This window comes from Dendrobates tinctorius, unplaced genomic scaffold (genome assembly GCF_039654945.1).
Source record: "Dendrobates tinctorius isolate UK_male_01 unplaced genomic scaffold, ASM3965494v1 ptg000021l, whole genome shotgun sequence".
In the NCBI taxonomy this organism is placed as follows: domain Eukaryota; kingdom Metazoa; phylum Chordata; class Amphibia; order Anura; family Dendrobatidae; genus Dendrobates; species Dendrobates tinctorius.
This window is the reverse complement of record NW_027361689.1, coordinates 29,924,639-29,947,950: the sequence shown is the minus strand read 5'-3', so window position 1 is coordinate 29,947,950 and position 23,312 is coordinate 29,924,639. Positions and strand designations below refer to the sequence as shown.

General features: G+C 49.8%; 1 protein-coding gene across 2 annotated transcripts in view; it reads left to right on the top strand.

Moving 5' to 3' along the window:
* SMC6 (structural maintenance of chromosomes 6) overlaps positions 1–23,312 on the top strand; it is a 165,164-nt gene that overhangs the window by 133,819 nt on the left and 8,033 nt on the right. For both annotated transcript variants that reach the window (XM_073568268.1, XM_073568269.1), the window contains exon 23: positions 10,332–10,457. In XM_073568268.1, coding sequence (XP_073424369.1) covers positions 10,332–10,457 — 126 coding nt within the window. The remainder of the gene's footprint in view (positions 1–10,331; positions 10,458–23,312) is intronic.

Below are 23,312 nucleotides of genomic sequence, written 5' to 3'. Positions count from 1 at the left end.
GACGCCTCTAAGGCCGTTACAGTTAAAGCCACAATCTGTCTGTCCGTAGCGTCCTTGAGAGATGCCGCATCTGGATTGGACGGGACTGTTTGAGAGGCTAAGCGTGAAAAAAGGCGGATCCACCTTAGGGGAAACGGACCATATGCTGACAAGGTCTGCAATATGTGCAAACTGTAAAGCGCTGTGGAATATGTTAGCGCTGTATAAAAATATTATAAGAGTATAGAATGTCCAGACGTTTTCTTCCTGGGAAGTGTCTGCCGGGATGTTCCCAGTGTCTAGAGGTGGTAGCCTCAAACTCTTTGAGGAAAAAATGCTGGAGGGACATTTCACCCGTCTGAATGAAACGGAGACGTCCTGAGCAGCCGCCTGCTCCGTTTATATTTTGAGATTTTGAACGATAGCTTTATTTCGGCTATCTACCATGTCCAGCGGCCCAAAAGTCTGATCCACAACCGAGTCAGAATTCTGACTGAAAAGCTACATCCGACCCGACGTCCGCCTCCAAGAAGGGGGAATGGGAAGAGAGGGGCATTCTGGATGCTGCAGAGGGGCCTGGTGTACTGGATGAGAAGCTAGACAGTCCGCTTCCTAGATCTTTTCCTGATCTGTCCCTGTGGAGGTCGTGGTCGGGTGCATGCGAATCACTATGGGAGGTGTTCGGAGCACTGGTGGAGGCAGACAGATGCGGCTTACATTCCAGGACCTGTACCAGGGACTGTGAATTTTCTAGTCAGGTCTCAGAACGACTGAGACATGGCAACAGCCCACTTCAGAGGGAGGGGAGTGCTTTCATCCTGGAAATTGAATCCTCTGCCCGGCTGGGACATGGCAACAGCCCACCCTGGAGGGATGGCAGGGCCGTCCTTCCGGGCAGATGCCAAGGGACCTGGGCTTGCTTCCCTTGTTCCGTACAAGATATGTCCTTGTGGCTATCGTGGGCAGGTGCGTGGAAGCACCCTAAAAGGTGTTCGGAGCATTGGTGGCAGTAAACCGATGCAAAAGGTGCTTCAGGACCTGGGTCGTGGATTATGAAACTTATGTCAGGTCGGATATCGGCTGAGACATGGCAGCAGCCCACTGCAGAGGGAGGGGAGTGCTCTCATCCTGGGAGTTAGGGGACTGCTGTAGAGCAGACACTGTGAAAGAGCTGCAGTATGGGCATAAATAATGCAGACTGGTCAGAAGGTCACTGCCTTTTCTATAGATGGTGGCCAAAGGGAGAGACGAAGACTACTGCCATAGATAAGCCCCTATGAGGTAGAAAAAACAAGCAGCCTGGGCTGGTCCTACCTGAAACCAGAGGAGATGGTGTTGTCGCTGCTCAGGTTGCAGTGTCTCCCAGATCCGGTGCCGGATAGAGATGGGTATCTGCTGAGCCCTCCGGGGCCTGAGTAGATGCACGACTCTTCGCCCGCAGATTACAGACAGAGACACACACCTGCTGTGCCCTCTGGGTCCTGAGTCAGATGGTGACAGACAATGCACAAATCTACAGATCACATGATCTGTGCATGATCACAAACTTGCAGGCATTAAGACGCTATACTGGGGTCGTATCTCGGGTGACAAGGAGAGAGGGCTACAGAGGCACACTCACTGATTAGTCAAAGAAAATGCGGCCATCTGGAGAAGGCGTGGCTAAACCTAAGGCGCCCGCCAATTGGCCTGGTAATGCGCAGGGCGCGCACTGTTTGGCCGAGGGTCACAGACGGGCCTGATGGTGGCTATGTGGAGACTGGTAGACAAGGCCCAAAGCCATGGGCTCAGTGAGCAGAAAGAACCAGATAAGCCGCGCCAGCTAATGTGCCGGCCGGCGAAAAACAAAGTTCCCCTCCTAATGGCTGACACGGCGGGGGGCACCAGTAGCGACCGGACCGGGGAAGCCAGGGAGAGACAGGAACAGCGTCACACTGTGGAGTGGTGGGCGTGACCCAGCCGGAGCTGCACTGGGAGGCATGACCTGGACCTAGCCAGGATAATATGACCCAGCGCCGCCTCCCATCGGGCCGGAAAGAGCGCAAAAGAAGAAATCTGCGGCCTGATAGGCTGACAAGCGGAGAAGGCGTGTGTGACCTGCAAATGGTAAACAGCATAAGAGCAAAAAGGTTTACCCGTCCAGGCCTCCAGACAAATGCAGTATCTGGATGCAGTGGACCCATATAATTAAGATAGCAACACAGGTGCAAGAATACCGATAAAACAATCGCTCACAGCCTACCAATACATGGAGGGGGCGGTTGCCTGGTATGTTAATGCACAATAAAAAACTTGTATGCGGCGCTGTTCACACTATGGCCATGCACAGCATCCAGGCCAGCCTAGTAGTGACACCCTTCTATTAGCTCAGGCGGGCTGGCCCAGCGCTATCAAAATGCATGCCATGTGAACAGACACCGCAGTTTACAAGACCAAAAGGGCCCAACTGCACCCTGAATAAAAAGTGCAAAAAACGCATTAAAAAATGTGGCGTATTAGCTGATATTTTGGCCAAAATACGTGAGCCCGTAACCTGCGCCAAAGGTCTCCACGTTTACAGGTACCTAACACTAAATCCTAACACTGAAATAGCACAGAAAGAGGACTTAAAAATCCTCCAATAATAGAAAACAGCAAAAGAGCAAAAAGGTTTACCCGTCCAGGCCTCCAGACACACATGCACTATCAGGATGCAGTGGACCCATATAATTAAGATGGCAACACAGGTGCAAGAATACCGATAAAACAACCGCTCACAGCCTACTAATACATGGCGGGGGCGGTTGCCTGGTATGTTAATGCACAATAAAAAAACTTGTATGCGGCGGGTAAACCTTTTTGTTCTTTTGCTGTTTTCTATTATTGGAGGATTTTTAAGTCCTCTTTCTGTGCTATTTCAGTGACCTGCAAATGGTCCAGGCGCCGGTGACGCGCAGATAGGGGGCGTTCCTGGTGGTGGAAAAGGCGAGATGTAAGATGGCACGTCGGAGGTGCGTGTCCGGCATAAAAGATGGCTAGGGAAAACTAACCACGCCAAGCGGGGGGTGTGTCTGGTCGATGAGGGTGGCTGATAGGAGACATGCCGGGGAGGGGGGGGGGCGTGCTCCTAACGTAAAATGGCCGAAGGGAAGAAGCCTGCAAAGTGCTGGGGCCGTGCGCTATGAGAAAAAAGGCGTGAAAATTGAACCTGAATGAGAGGTGGAGCCAGGAGGAAAGTGGTCTATCTACAGCGGGGACCCATACACCGGTAAACGGGGGAGCTGCTGCAGGGGGGGAAAAAGGGGCCCGCAGGCTTACCACTTGCTTGAATCCCGCTCCTCTTCATAGCTGAGGATCACATCAGGAGCCCTCGGGATGGAGAGGGTCCTCGGAGAGAAAATCCTCCTTCCCGCACCGTCTCCAGATGGTGCAGAAGACTGCGTCAACCCCTTAGGAACAAGGGGGAAGGCCACCACCCGGTGACCACAGTCTTCCTCTCAGCCCTCTCCGAGGAGAGGGGTCAGGAGGGGAACAGGCAAGGACTTGCCCACTGACAGTCTCCCTGAAACACCCCAAAGGGGGGACAGGGGGCAAAGTCCTGCCAGCGGGTCCGAGAGTGGGCGATGTGGATGATACCACACTGCTCTCTGTCGCTAAATGTGGGAAAACAGGGTGAGAAATCTGCACCCTGTTACCCGACAAGCTGTATCTGAAAAACAAAGGAAAAAGGATTAATAAATTCACACAGAAGCCTGTGACACAAAAAACACTGCGGATCTGGTGTTAGATCCAGATCCGCCTTCTACAGACACTAAGCTTAAACTGAGGTACTTCCTGCTTGTCGGTGAGTGTATGCTACGGAAGAGGAGCCATTTTTACTTTATTTGCATAGTGTCAGCCTCCTAGTGACAGCAGCATACACTCATGGTTACCTGTGTCCCCCAATGAAGCGATAAAGAAATTACTAATTTCTCTATTCCCCTCCACGACAACGCAAAGGAGGTTGCCTCCCCATCCTAATTAGGGACAGGAAACGAGGTTAAATAGCCGTCCCCTTAATCTAATCCCCAGTGTTTTGCTGTCCCTAATTGGGATGAAGAGGTTCTGTGTGCTCCGTGGATGGGGCCGGCAAATCCCGGAGCTTTACCTGAAAGCCGGGCAGCCGGGGTCGATCGTCCCAGACCTTCCTCCCCGGGCGCTGCTCCTGCCGCTGGCAGGATCCGCACCATCCTCCGGCGCCTCGGCAATGCTGGATGGTGGGAAACGGGCTGGGGTCTCCCGTAGCTCCCCCAGGCCAAGAATCGCTCCCCCTGCGCGCCGCAGGCGAGCAGCATACACCGGAAGTGACGTACACCGGGTCTGAAGGTGTTACGTCACTTTCGCCTTGCTTCCCACGATGGAACGCACCGCCATCTTGGCAGGAAATTTCAAAATTAAAAAAAAAAAGTATCAGGATGGCACCAGGAACTGAGGGGGAGTGATCTCATCCGATTGGATGAGGTAAAGAAACGCTGGATCTCTGTTCCTATTTAAGGACCCTGATGGAAGACTCCATAAGGTAGGACTAAGGTCTACATGATGGAGGTGTCTTCCCTGAGAGCTGCTTCTGCAGAGCCCAGTGCAAACCCGGGCCCAGTGAGTACACTTGGAAAAGGTATATCATCTTTGGTTCAGGACCCATTCTTATGGGATCCCCCCTCCTTTTCTCTTTCAGGGAGACAAGGATCCTGCTCCAAAAACGAAAGAAAAGACTACAAGCTGCAATTTTGTAGAAAAAAGCTCCCCTCCAATTACAAAAAAACCCTGTGCCAGCAATGCACAGGGAAAATCGTCCGGGAGGAACAACCACCCCTGATGGAATGAAGTAAGAGGGATGGTGCGGCAGGAGATCCAGTCGTCTCTGGCTACATTTTCCCAGTCACTCACAGGGGGCCCTCAACCTAAATGAAGAGGAAATATGCCCCTGAGGACATCTCAGATTCCGAACCAGAGTCATCGGTTTCTGGGGATTGGAGGGAAGAGGGTGAATTAACACCAAATTAGACAGAGGACGATAGGAAATGGTTCTTTTACTCAGAAGATATGGAAGAACTACTCTCGGCGGTCAGGAATACGATGGGAGTTTAAGAAGAAAGGCCATCCCGCTCAGTCTAGGATGATCTATTTGGCGGCCTGAAGTCTTATTAAGAAAATAGTTTTCCCTATCCATGATAATGTCCAGAATCTAATCTTGGAGGAATGGGAACTCCCGGTAAAGAAGTTAAGTATCCCAGGCGTGATGAAAGATCGGTTTCCCCTGGATGAAGAAACCGCGGAGTCTTAGACTGAGGTCCCTAAAGTAGATATCCAGGTAGCTAGAGTAGCTAAAAAAAAACTACGCTACCCTTCGAGGACTCCTCTCTGCTCAAGGACCCGCTTGACCTGAAAATGGAGAGTCTACTGAGAAAGTCCTGGGAAGCTTCAGTAGCCGCCTTAAAAACAAATGTTGCATCTGCCTGTGTAACTAGAACCCTGTACCTCTGGCTTCAGCAGTTAGAGGACCATATTAGAAGTAGGACTCCGAGGGAAGATCTTCTATCCTCTCTACCGCTTCGACAGAAGGCAGCAGGTTTTTTAGCGGACTCCTCGGACCACATTGCGGCAAGAACATCTGTACTTTCCAACACCACCCGAAGGGCTCTATGGCTGAATGTGTGGAATGAGGATATTCTATCAAAATTGAAATTATGCTCCATTCCCTTCAAGGATGAATATGTGTTTGGTCCAGCACTGGACGAATTACTAGAGAAGCTGACTGAGAAGAAGAAAAATCTTCCCAAACCGAAACCGCCAAAGAAAAAGCCCTTTCGCCCACCCCAGGCTCAAGCCCCTCAATACAGGGGGAAAGGAAAAACGGGGCGATGGAGCTACCCAAAAGGCAGAAAAAGCAGAAATATTTTTCACGACTTTCATTCAGACAGACAGGGAATGATGCCAAGCAGGTAGGGGGCAGAATTGCAAACTACTTCCTGAGCTGGCAGAGGATAACTACAGATCAAGGAATCCTAGACTCTGTCAGATGGGGCGTAAAAATAGAATTCTCCTCCGGCCCCCCTCAAAACCTGGAAGTAACACACCTCCCTTCAGCAAAACTTTAAAAAATTCTGCATTCGGAACTCCCAACTATCATCGGCGGTAATCACTAGTTCCAGAACCGGAGCAGGGTCAGGGCCACTACTCCCTGCTGTTCCTAGTATAAATTCCAAGCGGGAAATATCGGGTCATCATCAATCTAAAGAAGCTGAACCAGCATATCCGGTACCAACACTTCAAGATGGAATCGATAAAGACCACAATATCATTGATCGGGAAAGATTTTGCCATGGTCACCATAGATCTCCAATAGGCCTATTACCATGTACCCATCCATCCGTCTTATTGGCAGTATCTAAGGTTCGCAGTCACTCTAGACGAAGAAGTACACCACTTCCAGTTCAAGGTTCTGCCCTTTGGCATATCATCGGCACCCCGAACATTTACAAAAATAATGGCAGAAGTGGTAGCATTCTTCAGAGGAAAGGATATATGTGTCGTTCCTTACTTAGACGACCTGCTGGTCATGACTCCCTCCAACACCACTCTGAGAGCACCTTCAATCAGTTCTGCGGATCCTGGCATCCCTTGGCTGGATTGTAAATTGGGAAAAATCAGACCTGAATCCCTCAACCAGGAAGGTCTTTCTAGGGATCCTCCTAGATTCCCAGAACCAAATATCGTTTCTTCTGCCCACCAAGCAGGTAGGAGTAAGATCAAAAGTTCGGACTCTAAAAAGTCAAAAAAGGGTGACTATAAGGTTCGCCATTTCAACATTAGGGTCAATGACTTCTTGCATCCAGGTGGTCCCCTGGGCCCAAGCTCACTCATGAATACGTCAAAAATTTATCCTATCCCGCTAGAACAAAGACCCAGAGACCCTCAATATGAGAGTCTCCCTACCCCAACACGTAAAGCTGTCTCTCAACTGGTGGCTCAACCAGGAAAACCTAGCAAAAGGGATACCCTGGATACAATATCCTATGACGTCAATCACAACAGTCGCCAGCAAACGTGGTTGGGGAGCAATATCATCTCAGGGAAAAACAGTCATCCAATTACAGAGAACTGAGAGCGGTAGAAGAAGCCCTAAAGGCAGCAGAGCCATCAATCCAGGGAACCCATGTCCGGATTTACTCAGACAATATGACCACCGAAGGCCTATCTACGTCATCAGGGCAGCAAATAATACGGAAGCCTGCAACACATTTCAGCAAGAATATTTGGTTGGGCAGTTCGCCATCTCCAGTCCCTATCGGCTCTCCACCTGAAAGGATCCGACAACGTCGAGGCAGACTTCCTAAGAAGGACAGACATAGATCCGGGAGGATGGAGCCTCAATATGAGAGTATTCCACACCATAATCAAAAAATGGGGTCTCCCGGAGGTAGTCCTATTCGCGAACCGAGAGAATGCCAATCAAAACAGTACTTCTCCATAGGTCCAAACAAAAAACATTCAAGATTGGATGCTTTCGCTCACCTGTGGAACTTCGGACTGGCATACGCTTTTCCACCAATTCCTTTTAATACCAAGGACTCTGCAAAAGGTCAGGACAGACGGGGTCAAAACTATCCTGATCGCCCCTCTCTGGCCAAAAAGGAGCTGGTTCGGAGCCCTAAGACTAATGAACTCAGAGGGTCCTCTGATCCTACCTTTGGACTACGACCTACTACATCAAGGTTCCATCTTTCATCCGGCTTCCCACAGCTTAAGCTTGGCAGCCTGGTTTCTGAAACCACAATCCGGAAAGCCAGAGGCCTCTCAGATGCGGTGATATCCACCTTGCAAAGAAGTAGGAAACCAATCTCAAATGCCATATACTCCAAAATCTGGAAAACTTTCTCTGCATGGTATGGATCCACTCTCATTGATCCCTTCCACCCAGACTTGGCAAAGATCTTAGATTTCCTACAGGACGGCTTATCCAAGGGACTAAAACCAAGTACCGTATATACTTGAGTATAAGCCGACCCGAGTATAAGCCGACCCCCCTAATTTTGCCACAAAAAACTGGGAGAACTTATTGACTCGAGTATAAGCCTAGAGTGGGAAATGCTCAATAGATTATTCCCCCATATGGTGTCCCCATAAGAAGCTCCATAGATTGTTCCCCCATATGCTGCCCCCCATAAGAAGCTCCATAGATTGTTCCCCCATATGCTGCCCCCCATAAGAAGCTCCATAGATTGTTCACCCATATGCTGACCCCCATAAGAAGCTCCATAGATTGTTCCCCCATATGCTGCCCCCATGCTGCTGCTGCTGCATGTAAAAATAAAAAAAAAGACATACTCACCTCTCCGTCGCTGGGTGTCAGGTGCCGGTGTCACTGCTGGCACCTGAGATACTCACGTGTCCTGCGTCCATGGCTGCTCACCGCTATCTGCCACGTCATCAGTCAGTGACGTTCAGACTGCAGGGGGCGCAGCGCGCAGTAACCAAGTCACCGCACCCTCTCCTGTCTGAAGTCACTGACCGATGACAGACAGCAGCAAGCAGCCATGGACGCAGGACAGGTGAGTATCGCTATACTTACCCGTCCTGACGCTGTGTCTTGAGCCCCCAGCTTCTCTGCGCTCTCTCTTCCTGCCTTCAGCGGTCATGTGGCACCGCTCATTAAAACTCATGAATATGCGCATATTCATGAGTTTTAATGAGCGGCACCACGTGACCGCTGAAGGCAGGAAGAGAGAGCACGGGGAGAAGCTGGGGGCTCAAGACACAGCGTCAGGACGGGTAAGTATGACCTGACACCCCCGCCTCCCCTCCCCCTCTGACCCCCTTTGTATATGACTCGAATATAAGACGAGAGGGGGACTTTCAGCCCAATTTTTTGGGCTGAAAATCTCGGCTTATATTCGAGTATATACGGTACCTTGAAAGTCCAGGTATCAGCCCTGAGTTCCTACTTTGACCAAAACCTAGCAGAGTATCGATGGATCAGGAGATTCATGTCAGCAGCCTCCAAAATCCGTCCAAAAAATCCAGTATGGTCCCAGCTTGGGACTTGAATGTAGTACTAAAGGGTCTAACGATCCCTCCATTTGAACCTATCAACCAGACCCAGATAGATATACTATCCTGGAAAACCGCACTTCTCGTAGCCCTTACAACGGCAAGAAGGGTGGGCGAAATTCAGGCTCTATCCATCAGAGAGCCTTTTCTAAGAATTCTGAACGATAGATTAATTTTCTGGCTAGACCCGTCCTTTGTGCCAAAAGTGTCTTCTGATTTCCACAGGTCCCAGGAAATAATACTGCCCTCCTTCTGTGACAGTCCGAAAGATGAGCGAGAAGTAGGATTCCATTCTCTGGACGTCCGGCGAGCGGTCCTTTTCTATTTGGAAGAAACAAAACAATGGAGGAAAGATCAGAATCTTTTTATTCAGTATGGCGGACCAAACAAAGGGAAAAAAGCGTCTGAAAGCTCCCTAGCTAACTGGATCAACAAAGCAATCATGGCCGCTTACAAAAATCAGGATCTACCTCCTCCTGAATCCTTGAAGGCCCACTCCACTAGAGCTGTCTCCGTCTCCTGGGCAGAAAAGGCAAATGCGTCCAAAGCTGTGACCTGGTCCTCAGTCCATACCTTCACTAGGCATTATAAATTAGCTCTTATGTCAGTACGAGATCTAGCCTTTGGAAGGAAAGTCATGCAAGCTGTGGTCCCTCCCTAAAGCATTATTCTTTGGTATACCTCCTTTGTGCTGTCGTGGAGGGGATTAGAGAAAATAAAATTACACTTACCGGTAATTGGGTTTCTAAGACCCTCCACGACAGCAGGGGTAATCCCCCCCCCTAACAATTATGTTAATTTGATTAGTGTAAATAAATAATAAATCAAGCATTCACTCTATGTGGTCCTTGGAAAACACTGGGGATTAGAGGAAGGGGAGGACTATTTAACCTCTTGTTTCCTGTCCCTAATTAGGATGGGGAGGCAACCTCCTGTGTATTGTCGTGGAGGGTCTTAGAAACCCAATTACCGGTAAGTGTAATTCTATTTTTTTTAAATTTTTGTAAAATCTGATTTTTTTTTTTTTTTTAAAATAAACACTAAACATATCAACATAAATTTATTATTACCATAAAGTACGATGTGTCACGAAAAAAAGAATCTCAAAATCAATGTGATGTTAAAACACTCCAGAGGTATTACTGTATAAAGTGACACCTGTCAGGTTTCCAAAATTTGACCCAATTATTAAGAGGTTAATAGCCTGTTGATTTTTGTGAGATGGGTGTGAAGAAGTTAGTGTAATATCTGAACGCTAATCTATTGCATTTTTTTCTATCCAGAGATTACTATGCTGCAAAAGAGAACTATCAGGATATGGAAACCAAAGTGAAGAATCTGAAAGTGTTTGTGAGATTGTTAGACGATATCATGGCCCAGCGATACAAGACTTATCAGCAGTTTCGCAGGTAGGTCTATCTGGTCATATCATGCATTTAATTAATTACTGTGACGTTGGGACACACCGAGCGTAGGCCTCTGCTGGTGTGTCTGCCCTTCTATTGGGGGTGTTTTTCAATGCTTGTGTGATTATTTTTTTTTGCATTGCAGATATTGCTCACATTTTTTTTTGCATATTTAATCTGTGCTGTCTGACTTGTATACAAAACCTACAAAAGACAAAATGAGAAAAACCCTGCCGTAATTAAATAAAAAGCAAAAGTGCATCTAAATAATTCAGAGTTCTTAGGCTACTTTCACACATCAGGTTTTCGGCGTCAGGCGCGATCCGGCGTCGTGCCGGAATGCCGGATCCGGCAAATGTTTTGTAAAACCTGATGTGCCGGATCCGGTTTTCTGCCGGATCCGTCTTGTTCTTGACAGACAAAACCGGATCCGTCTCATCCGGTTCATCTGTTTTTCTATCCGTTTTCCGACGGATTACGCCGGATCCGGTTTTTAAAATTGACCCTTGTGGCCTTCCGAACGGGATTGGCTACTGGAAAACTATATATAGCATGTTCCTACAGCCCTTCTTTGACAGGTTGTAGAGGAGAAAGTGCAGGTTGGAGAGAAGAGCAAGTTACTGGCGAAGATGGATGTTGTCATTGGAAATATTACCACTAGAAGTTCTGTGACGGTTTCAGTAATGAGGGACAATTTTGCACTATACTTTATGTCACCTCAAGGCAGAGTACACTGGCAGGATGACAGAGTGTGAAAGATTTGTGCCCTAACCAAACTTGTGTACCTTCTGGACCAACAGTATATACCTTTGCCAACCAAAGTTGGCTATCTTGTCATGGTCTTACTATTTTTAGCTTTAGGCCACAGGTGTGTACCTGGTTGTGTTTTATGCAAAGTATTTCACCTTTTAACAAAAGTTGTGTACATTGTTAGGAAATCACCAACAATAAACACAACTTTTCAGGTGAAATACTTTGCTTCAAACACAACCAGGAACACAACTGTGGCAAAAAGCTAAAATTTACCCACAGTTATATACCTGGTTTTGAATACCTTTTTACCTTTTAAATACCCTGTATTTAACCTTTTTTTTAAACATATTTCGCCGCAGAAAGAAATGACAGACAACCAGTGTAAACAATAATTTAACTTTTATTTAAAATATTTTTTTTTGTGTAAACTGTTTTTAAAGTTAAAAAAAACTTTTTTAATAAAGGTTTGAAACCAACCAAATGGGCATTTTTATTACAAAAAAAACATTATAACTCGGTGTAGTGTGGGGTGGAAATACTGCTGGAGGGGCTGCGGGACACTTCGACAATGGGAGTGTGGAGAGAGGACTGGGATCGTGGTGGGGAAGGAACAGTTAGAGGTGATGGTGTGGAAAAAGCTACAGAATGGGTGGACATGTGGGAGGCAGAAGAGGTGGTGGGCGGTGGAGTGGAGGGTTGGGCAGGGACTGTAGGAGCAGATGATGTTGATGGAAAGTTGTATGGGGAAGGAGTTTGGTACGGGGAAGGAGTTTGGTACGGGGCAGGTTGCTGGAAGTGGGGAGATGTCTGGTACTGGGGAGGTTGCTGGTACTGGGAAGGTTGCTGGTACTGGTGAGGTTGCTGGTATGTAATAGGAGGGGGAGGATGGAAAGTGGCTGGAGGGGGTGCAGATGTAATAGGAGGGGGAGGATGGAAAGTGGCTGGAGGGGGTGCAGATGTAATAGGAGGGGGAGGATGGAAAGTGGCTGGAGGGGGTGCAGGTGGAGGAACTACAGTGGTGGGAGGTGGAGGTTGGGAGGTAACCTGCTGTAGAGCACCGTGGCACGAATGCATTACATGCATCTGCTGGGTAGGAGATAGTGTTGCCATGCGCTCCACAACAGACCTGAAAAAGGTGTGGTTTGGCGAAGATCTTGCTTCTGAATGCATGGTTTGCAGAAGTGTCTTCACCTCCAGAATGCTGGAGTTGATCTGCTGAAAGCCTGCGGAGATTTGTTCTGACAAGACTTTTAGACAGTTCTGGAAAGATGCATTCAGATGCAAGAACTCTGGCGCATAACTCTTTTCCTGACCCCTCTGCCGCTGCCGCCCAGTACCCGCAGGTGTACTAGAGGTGGCAGGGGCAGAAGGGTGGGGTAAAGGGAAAGCGATCTCCTCACCAGCAGCTTCATGTAATGTAGGCGGCCACGATGCTCCTGTGCTGGTGGATGGGACAGATGGGTCGAATGTGTGGGAAGGCTGGGAAGGTGCAGATGTACCGGGGCGGTCGAAGTGTCCCTCGGTGCCGGTCTCCTCAGGGATCGCCTCAGAAGGGTCCAATCGTGCAGGCTCCCGAGTGCTTCTCACCGTGCTGTGGAATAAAGAGAAAAAAAAACAATTAAAATAGTGACATGGTATGGCCCTGGCTGAAAAAAAAAAAGTTACATCTAACATTTTTTTTCACATGTGGTGTGTAATATTTACCTTCTAGTGACCATTGTTTCCCGGAGGAACGACAGGGCTTGTGCGTACTTGTACTTGCTCCTGCGTCCTCCAGATCCACTCGGGGCCCGCATCTCTTTATTGAACTCCTTCTTGAAACGATCCCTCACAGACCGCCAGCGATTCACAATTCTGTTCCCTGAAACGAGAAAGGAGTGGTTAGTATACAACATCAGTGTTTCACAAACTCCAGTCCTCATGGTCCCCAGGGGTCATGTTTTTAGGATTTCCATAGTAAATAGAAATCCTGAACACATGATCCGTGGGGACCACGAGGACTGGAGTTCGGGAAACACTGGTTTACATCAAGCAACCGGTACTGTATATACTTACGCTCTTTAATCTGGGCCCGAACATCGAGGTCCTCCCAGCGGCCCACAAGGAGCGAACAGATTTCCTCCCAGAGTCGTCGGGTAACGATAAGGTCAGCGTGGCGGCGGTCAGCCATATTCCAGAGTGGCTCCCTTTCTCTGACGAGATCGATGAGGTGGTTCACATCGAGTCCTCCATCCTCACCGTCAGAGTCGGGAGCACGCTGTGAAGGCTGTTAAAGAAAAAGACAAAAATAACATAATTAGCCTCCACAAAAGAAATGAAATAAAAAGTGCAAAAAAACAAAGCAAAAATATTTATACTTACACGCTGGTGACCGCCGCGTTGCTGTCACCGACGACCCTGGGAGGCACTGCGAGGACCTCTTGGCCGAGCACCAGATTGGGAAGACTAGAGAAGAAAACAAAAAATGTTATGTCTTTGGATGTAGGCATTTGTTTGCTGTGTGTGGTCTGCAGAACATTGTTTTCTATGTGTTGTGTGTAGTGTGATGTTGTGTTTCTGCGTTTGATGCAAAAAACTTACCAATTGTGAGCCCACTCCAAGTGTCTGTCCACCCCTTCCTTCTTCTGGGAGCTCCTCTTCATCTTGTGAATCCTGTTTTGAAATAAAAGGCAATGAATAGACATATATTACAGAGATGATGGATTTTGGAAATATAAACTTACCGTCAAACGCTGACGATGCGAGGGAGGGCTCCCAGAAGATGATGTGCTGTCTTCCTGGTGGCCACACTCCATGCCTGTGGGTGGTGTTCCAGCTGCTGCCGCTGCTGCTGCTGCATCTATTGGGCGGCTGTTGAATAAAGAGAAACAAAGGGCCAATGAATATCTTGATATTCAATAGCCCTAGTTTGGAGGAATGGGGGATTTGATAATTACCGTCTCTCATCTGCTGCTGGCCTCCCCTCCTCAGCATGTTCCATTTGCTGCTCCATTTGGGGTGGTGGTGGTGCTGATGGTGCTGCAGTGGTCTCCTGCCTTCTCCTGCTGCGCTTGGTTGCTTTCTTGGGTGGCATGTTGGGTGTGGCTGTGGGTCCCACTGTCTTGCTTTTATATATGTCTTGTGGGCAGAGCTACTGAGCATGCTCAGACCAAAAAAACCGGATCCGGCTTTCGCCGGATCAGGCGCGTTGCGGCGCTCATAGGCTTTCATTGTGTAAAAAAGCCGGACGCGCCGGATCCGGCGTGTCCGGCTTTTTCGCCGGAGACAAAAAACGTTACAGTAGCCGTTTTTTCCAGACGCCGGATCGCGACACATTGCCGGATCCGGCGAAAACCGGATGAAACGCATGGCCATCCGGCGCAAATGCAAGTCAATGGGGGGGGAACCGGATCCGGCATTGCATTTCGCCGGATCCGGTTTCTGTCAAAAGTGCCGGATCGCGCCTGATGGCGAAAACCTGATGTGTGAAAGAGGCCTAAGTAATACTGTATTTGATCAAATATAGCATAAAAGCCGTCCCACCGTCGACAAGGTGACTCTGATTGGGGAGGTCCCTACACAGTTTAATATTAAAAACCATATTCTCTATCAAGAACTGCCATCCCGTTCAGGTACCCCCACTGTCCATACTTATAGAAACATACAGGCCATTAACACCCAGAAACTTATGAAGAACTTGCAGTCATCATTGGTCCCAATCTCCTCCCTCTCATGTCCTGATTCTGCACTGAAGCATTACAATGAAACACTTCAAAGTGCCCTGGATGAAATTTCACCTCCTATATATATAGAACAACATGACACAGACGGTGACAGCCCTGGCAGACCCTGCAAACACGTTTCCTGCAGCGGTGCTCCAGGTGCGCCGAACGACTGGGGAGAAAATCCAATCTACCCGAAGATTTCATCCATTATAAGTTTATGCTTAGAACATACAACACCGCCCTTCACCTCTCCAAACAAACCTATTTCAACACCCTCATCAACTCAAAGTCCAAAAACCCTAAACGTTTCTTTGACACTTTTCATTCTCTACTCAACCGAAGAGTGCAGGCCCCAACCACGGAGCTTCGAGCTGAAGATCTGGCCAATTACTTCAAAGAAAATTTCCTGTTGGATATGGTCAATTTTATCTCCCAATCACCTCATACCATGCACTGTCCTCCCTCCCCCACTGCATCTAGCTCATTCTCTGATTTTGAACCAGTCACAGAAGAAGAAGTAATCAGGCTCCTTGCATCTTCTCGCCCAACCACTTGCACCAGTGACCCAATTCCGTCACATCTCCTCCAGTCCCTTTCCCCTGCTGTCACCACTCACCTAACTAGAATATTTAACCTCTCTCTCTCTCTTCTGGTATCTTTCCCTCCTCATTTAAGCATGCCATCATACATCCACTACTTAAAAAACCATCCCTCGACCAAAACTGTACCGCTAACTATAGACCTGTCTCTAATCTTCCCTTCATCGCTAAACTCCTGGAACGCTTGGTCCACTCCCGTCTTATCCGCTATCTCTCAGATAACTCTCTTCTCGACCCTCTCCAATCCGGTTTCCGCTCTTTACACTCTACTGAAACTGCCCTCACTAAAGTATCTAATGATCTACTAACAGCTAAATCAAATGGTCATTACTCAATGCTAATTCTCTTGGATCTCTCTGCATCATTCGACACTGTGGATTACCAGCTCCTCCTCACTATGCTCCGCTCCATCGGCATAAAGGACACCGTTCTCTCCTGGTTTTCCTCCTATCTCTCTGACCGCTCCTTTACTATGTCTTTTGCTGGCTCTTCATCCCCACATCTTCCACTTACTGTTGGGGTTCCCCAAGGATCGGTTCTAGGCCCCCTCCTCTTCTCTTTGTACACTGCCCCTATTGGTCCAACAATTAGTAGATTTGGTTTCCATTACCATCTCTATGCTGATGACACCCAATTATATGCTTCTTCTGACATCACGCCTGCCTTTTTAGAAAACACCAGCGATTGTCTAAACGCTGTGTCTAACATCATGTCCTCACTATATCTGAAACTGAACCTGTCAAAGACTGAACTCCTTGTATTTCCTCCCTCCAATAGTGCACCTATACCCGACATTGCCATTTCTGTGTGTGCTTCCGGTATTACTCCCTAGCAACATGCCCGCTGTTTTGGGGTCATACTTGACTCCGAGCTTTCCTTTGTGCCCCACAATCATTCACTGGCTCGCTCTTGTTATCTGCACCTCAAAAACATTTCTATAATTCGACCTTTTCTTTCTTTCGACTCTGCAAAAACTCTTACTGTTTCTCTTATTCATTCTCGTCTGGACTACTGTAACTCTCTTCTAATTGATCTCCCTCTTACCAAAATCTCCCCCCTCCAATCTGTCTTGAATGCTGCAGCCAGGATCATATTCCTCACCAATCGTTACACCAATGCCTCTACCATGTGCCAGTCATTACACTGGCTACCCATCCACTCCAGAAGCCAGTGCAAACTTATTACCCTCACCCACAAAGCACTCCATGGCTCAGCACCACCCTACATCTCCTCCCTCGTTTCAGTCTACCACCCTACCCGTGCCCTCCGTTCTGCTGATGACCTGAGGTTAGCATCCTCAATAATCAGAACCTCCCACTCCCATCTCCAAGACTATACACGTGCTGCGCCAATTCTTTGGAATGCATTTCCCAGGGCAATACGAGTAGTCCCCAATCCCTACAAATAAGCGTGCCCTAAAAACACATTTATTCAGACAGGCCTACCGCCTCAACACATTAACCTAACTATCCATGTGTGGCACAGTCAAAAGTTTTATCATAACCAGGTTCCTCGCATCATGTTCCCACGTGCTTTATGCATCTGTTAGCCCTCTGTGTCTGTACTGTTACACACTTAACATTATGGCTGGTCCAAACAATGAAGGCAACTGTTACCACCCACCTTTCGTGTCTACCTTTTTTCTCCTTCGCCTCATTGGGGGACACAGGTACTGTGGGTGTATGCCACTGCCGCCTGGAGGCTGACACTAAGTTAAAAAAAAGAGGTTAGCTCCTCCGCCGTATACACCCTTGCCCCGATTGCGGGCGGAAACCAGTTTTTTTGCTTAGTGTCTGTTGGAGGCACACGTCGGTCTCAAGACTGATTCTTTTTTTTTTTCTCTTTTTCCCCATGAAGATAAGACCGGGGCGACGGACCCTATTGAAAGGGTCCGATCTCCCCAAACCAACAACGGGCGAGCATGTGCGAGTGTCCCTCCACGTATCCTCTCCCGCAACTGGGATTTTTTATCCGGATGTTCCATTTTTTCACATGAAGATGATAGGAACAACAGATCCTATTGAAAGGGTCCGATTTCCCCAAACCAAAAACAGGCGAGCATGTGCGAGTGTCCCTCCACGTATCTTCTCCCGCGACGTGGGATATTGTCAGACCACGGAGGTGAGATACGGGCGACGGACCCTATGGAAGGGGTCCGATCTCCCCAAACCAACAACGGGCGAGCACGTGCGAGTGTCCCTCCACGTATTCTCTCCTGCACCGTGGGACATGATGCCGGACTTAGCCCTGTCCACCCTCGGGTATTGAAACCCTAGGCTGCACAGAGGCACAAGTGTAGTCCGTGCGGCCACTGCCCCGCCAATGCTGAAGACTGCGGTGGGGCAAGGTGGCAGACAGTCCCTCTCCTCACCCCTTGAAGGGGTTAGATGGAGCAAGGGTGCCTGCACCGTCCTTACTTCACATGGCCCCCCTCCCCTCTACCTGAGCTGAATGGAGGCGGATGGCCAGGGAGGGCTTCTGCAGCATCCGGCAGCGGCGGATCCTGTTCCGGCCGTGATTCTGGGGTCCAGCGGTACCGCCCACCCCCCGGGCGGATGGGTGAAAAAATCGAGGCCGCGGCTTCAGCCGACGCTAAGCCGCGGTCGGAAGTCCCCGGCATCGCGTCACGGCGCCCCCGCCCCCGTGGCCTGGGCGGACGCCGAAAGAAATTTAGGCCCCGGCTTCAGGCCAAAGCTAGGCCGCAGTAGGAAGTACCGCCCCCAGGATCCTTTTTTTCTTCCGGGGGCCGGCCTGCAGTGGTGGCACGCAGATTAAGGCTGTGTGCCCACGTAGCGATTTTTAAGCGTTTTTGCTGCGATTTTCGGCCCAAAAACGCTTAAAAATCGTGTACAGAACGCCCCCCATGCATTCCTATGGCATTCCACACATGCTGTGCTAATGCTGCGCTTTTTTCCGCGGCGGAATCGCATCGCGGAAAAAATCGCAGCATGCTCATTCTTTTGTGCGGAATCGCAAAGAATTGCCGCAATTCCGCACCCATAGGAATGCATGAGAATTGCTTACTTCCCGCATGTGGCTATGCCCACCATGCGGGAAGTTAAGCGTCTCATGTGCGGTTGGTACCCACGGTGTGGAGGAGAGGAGACTGTCCTCCAGGCCCTGGGTACCATACCCCTGTAAAAAAAAAGAATAAAAAAATAAAAAATCGGGGTATATTTACCTTCCGATGTCCCGCGCTGCATTCCCGGCCTAGCGTTCCCAGTAATGCCTTGCGGCAAGGCCCTGTAATGACGTAGTCTCGCGTGACTCTAGCGGTCTCGCGAGATCGCTATAGCAAGGCATTACTGGGAACGCTGAGGCCCGGGAATGCAGCGCGGGACGCCGGAAGGTAAATATACCCCAAATTTTTTATTTTTTTTAGCATTTTAACATCCTATCTTTTACTATTGAGGCCGCATAGGCGGCCTCAATAGTAAAAACCTGGTCACACTTGTCAAACACTATGTTTGACGAGTGTGACCAACCTGTCAATCACTTTCCAAGCGATGCTTCAAATCGCTTGGAAAGTGCTTGAATATCGCACGCGAAAATCGCGGCAAAATCGCAATCATAATCGCGGTAAAATCGTGGTGAAATCGCGTGGGGAAAAAACGAGCGATTTCTGGGAAGGAGTCCGGTTTTTAGTGAGCGTTTTAAAACGCTACGTGGGCCCACAGCCTAAAGCGACGCTGAGGACACTGGGGACACAGGACTAGGGGAAGTGCTGCCCCCCAGCCCCCCAGAGAGGCCACGCTGGCAGGAATAAAGAACGCCCTCCCCCGGCATTTTTTTCAGCACGGAGCCCTGACAGGTACAGCATGTCAGGAAAAGCTAAGGCGCATACGTTCCTATATGCTGCATGCATCTCCTGTCAGTCTGCTTTTCCGCGGGCGCAGACCAAGCGAGTATGCAAAGACTGCGAGTCCGAACGCGCTCAGGAGCCCTCCCCTGTGACCGAGCCCAGTGTACCAAGTCTCCCGGAATGGGTGTTATCACTGTCGCAATCTATTGCGTCACTTATGAGAGCAATCGAGTCCCTTCGGGCCCCAGATAGGGGCAAGGACAGGGGCTCGCCTGTCTTAGAGGGGTCCTCTACCTCACAGGAGCCTCTGGCCTGCAGGGGCTGCTCTCACTCCAGGCAGACGCGAGGAAAACGAACCCACACGGCGTCTCCCGGTCCATCTGGTGCCTGGGCATCCGTGAGCTCTGCTTCTCGCTCGCCGTCACCAGCAGTCGATAGCAAGCAAGGCTTGGACTACGACTCGGACGAACCCCTTGACCTAGATACGCCAGGTGGTCAGGAAACAGTTGACAGTCTCATAGAAGCCGTCAACCAGACTCTGGGGATTGAGGATGATTCCACTCTGGCTGCGGGCCATAAGGTGTCATTTAAGCTGGTCAAGCGTTCCCATAGAGTATTTTGCACTCACCCTGAATTTGAGGACATAATGCAAAGACACAGAGAACGGCCGAACAGGCGGTTCTCGGGCCAGAAGGCACTCGAGGCGAAGTATCCTTTTGCCCCAGATCTCCGTAAAATGTGGACGGAATCCCCAACGGTGGATCCACCTGTGTCGCGCTTGGCTACAAAAATTCTGCTATCCGTGCCTAGTGGTTCTTCTGTTAAGGATCCCACTGGTCGTCTCATAGAGAACTTGGCTTGCTTAGTGTTTGAGGCATCAGAATCAGCACTCTCTCTCTCGTTCGCAGCAACGTGGGTAGCCAAGGCCATGATTTATTGGTCAGAAACTTTGAATAGAGCCTTGCAGGACATAGACCTACCAGTGGAAGTATCAGAAATCACAAATCAGATAGCCATGGCGGGGGACTACTTGATTAATGCATCTTTAGATGCGGCCAACTGCGTGGCACTTGCAGCCGCAAATGCAATCTACATTAGGAGAGCGCTATGGTTAAGGACATGGCGGGCCGATTCAGCCTCAAAAAAGTCCTTGATAGGGCTACCATACAAGTGTGGCCGCCTGTTCGGAGCGAAGTTCGATCAGCTCATCTCCGACTCCACAAGCAGCAAGAGCGGTTTTCTTCCTCAATAAAAGGTCAAACCGCTGTTCGTCACCAGTTTCAGGTGCGTTTTCGGGCCTTTCGAAACCCCGGGTGGACGACAGCGGCTAATTCCGCCGCATCAGGGCGCCCCAACCAGAATAGGGACTGACAGGTCTTATATAGAACCAACCGATTGGGGAGGATGCATGCTAACCAGTCCAGGTCGAGGGGATCCAGGTCCCAAAGATCTTCAGCCAAATGACTCGGGGCATTTGTCAGGCGACACCTGCAAGGTAGGCGGCCGCCTACTCCGGTTTCACCACGCCTGGCTCAGTATCGCACACGACACATGGGTGAGAGAGCTGGTGTCCACAGGGTACAAGATAGAATTTGTCAGGTACCCCCCAAGTCGATTTTTTTCTTTCCCTTCTTCCCAAAGTGGATGCCTAGGAGCCATCGATTTGCTCAGCCACAACGAAGTTATCATTCCGGTACCGGAAAATGAGAAGACCCAGGGCTTCTATTCCAATCTGTTTCCAGTCCCCAAAAAAGACGGGACTGTCAGGCCCGTTTTGGATCTAAAGCGCCTGACCAAATTTATCCGGATTAGACATTTCCGGATGGAGTCTCTCCATTCAGTCATATCGTCAATGGGGCAGGGAGAGTACTTGGCCTCTATCGATATCCAGGTCGCCTATCTACATATCCCCATTTTCCCTCCTTCAAAGGTTTCTGCACTTCGTCATCAATGGTCTACGTTTTCAGTTTGCAGTGCTGCCCTTCGGGCTAGCCACTGCCCCCAGAGTGTTCACAAAGGTCATGGCTGTCCCCATGGCCATCCAGCTCTCCCGGGGCATAGTCGTGTTCCCCTACTTAGACGACCTCTTGGTCAAGGGCCCTTCAAGGAGGGAATGCGAGGAAAGTGTCAGCATTACGCTAGATACTCTTCCCCGCTTAGGGTAGTTGGTCAATGTAAAGAAGTCATCCCTTGTGCCAGCTCAGAGAATTTCCTTTTCAGGGATGACCTTCTACACTTGCCGAGGGTTGGTAATTCTCCCTAGAGACAAGGCCCTAGCCCTTCGGCAGGGAGCGTGGGTACTGCGCCAACCAGTCCCTCACACCATCCGTTTCTGCTTGAGGATTCTAAGGAAAATGGTGGCAGTGATGGAAGCGATCTCATTCGCCCAGTTCCATCTTCGTCCCCTGCTGCACGCCCTCTTGTCAGCCTGGGACAAGAACCCATTCACTCTCGATCATCGGTGCCGGTTGTCCTCTCAGGTCAGACAGTCACTAGAGTGGTGGACAATCAGTTCCTCCCTTCAGGGGAAACCCTTTCCCCCGGAGCAGTGGATGGTGGTCACAACCGACGCCAGCCTTCTCGGCTGGGGAGCGGTTTTTCGCCACCACATGACCCACTGACGGTGGCAGCCGCAGGAGGCACGCCTCCTGATCAACTTGTTGGAGATACGGGCGATCCGGTTGACTCTGCTACAGTTTCATCACCTAGCAGGCCGCCCCGTCCGGGTTCAGTCGGACAACGCCACGGCGGTGGCTTACATAAATCACCAAGGGGGCACCCGAAGCAGGGCAACCATGCGCGAGGTAGGGCACATGCTTCGCTGGGCCGAGAGGAACCGCTCGCTGCTATCGGCGGTCCACATCCCGGGGGTAGAGAACTGGGCGGCAGAATTCCTCAGCCAGCAGGGGCTTGCGTCCGGGGAATGGTCACTACACCCAGAGGTCTTTCAGCAGATTTGCCAACGGTGGGGAACACCGCATGTGGATCTGATGGCCTCCAGGGTAAACGCCAAGGTGTCCGTATTTGTCGCGCGATACCGGGACCCGCAGGCAATCCCTGTGGATGTGCTGGTTCTGCCATGGAATCAGTTTCGCCTCCCATACCTATTCCCCCCACTGCCACTACTTCCGAGGATCATCAAGAAGATCAAGGCAGAAGGGGTGCCAGTGATTCTGCTGGCCCCAGACTGGCCTCATCAGTCGTGGTACGCAGATCTGGTGCAGCTGCTCGTCGACGTGCCATGGCGACTGCCAGACCGCCCAGATCTACTTTCTCAGTGGCCGATCTGCCACCCGAACTCAGGGGCCCTGTGTTTGACGGCTTGGCCGTTGAATCTTGGATTCTGACGCAGGCAGGGTTTGGGAGCAAAGTGGTTGCTACGATGGTTAGCGCCCAGAAGCCTCCCTCAGCACGAATTTACCACCACACCTGGAAGGTGTTCTTTGCATGGTGTCGGGGCAACGGTTGTTCGCCTCTGAGGTTCTCCATCCCTAATATCTTGGCTTTTCTCCAGTCTGGCCTAGACTCAGACTTGGCCCCCAGTTCTCTCAGGAGACAGATATCGGCTTTATCCGTCCTTTTTCAGCGCAAGATTGCTACCAACTTGCAGGTAAAGACTTTCATCCAGGGGGTCGCCCACTTGGTACCTCCCTATAAGGCACCTATGGACGCCTGGGACCTTAACCTGGTCCTAAGTGTTCTGCAGGAAGCTCCATTCGAGCCACTACAGGATATCTTTGTCATACCTTTCCTGGAAGGTGGTGTTTTTGGTAGCTATAACATCAATCAGGCGGATCTCGGAGCTGGCAGCGTTATCTTGCCGATCCCAGTTTCTGTCCTTTTACAAAGACAAGGTGGTTCTTAGACCAGCTGCTCCTTTTTTGCCAAAAGTCATTTCCGCGCTTCATATTAATGAGGATATTGTCTTGCCCTCTTCTTTTTTTTTTTTGTCCAGCACCGGTACACCGTGTGGAAAAGGCCCTGCATACGTTAGACCTGG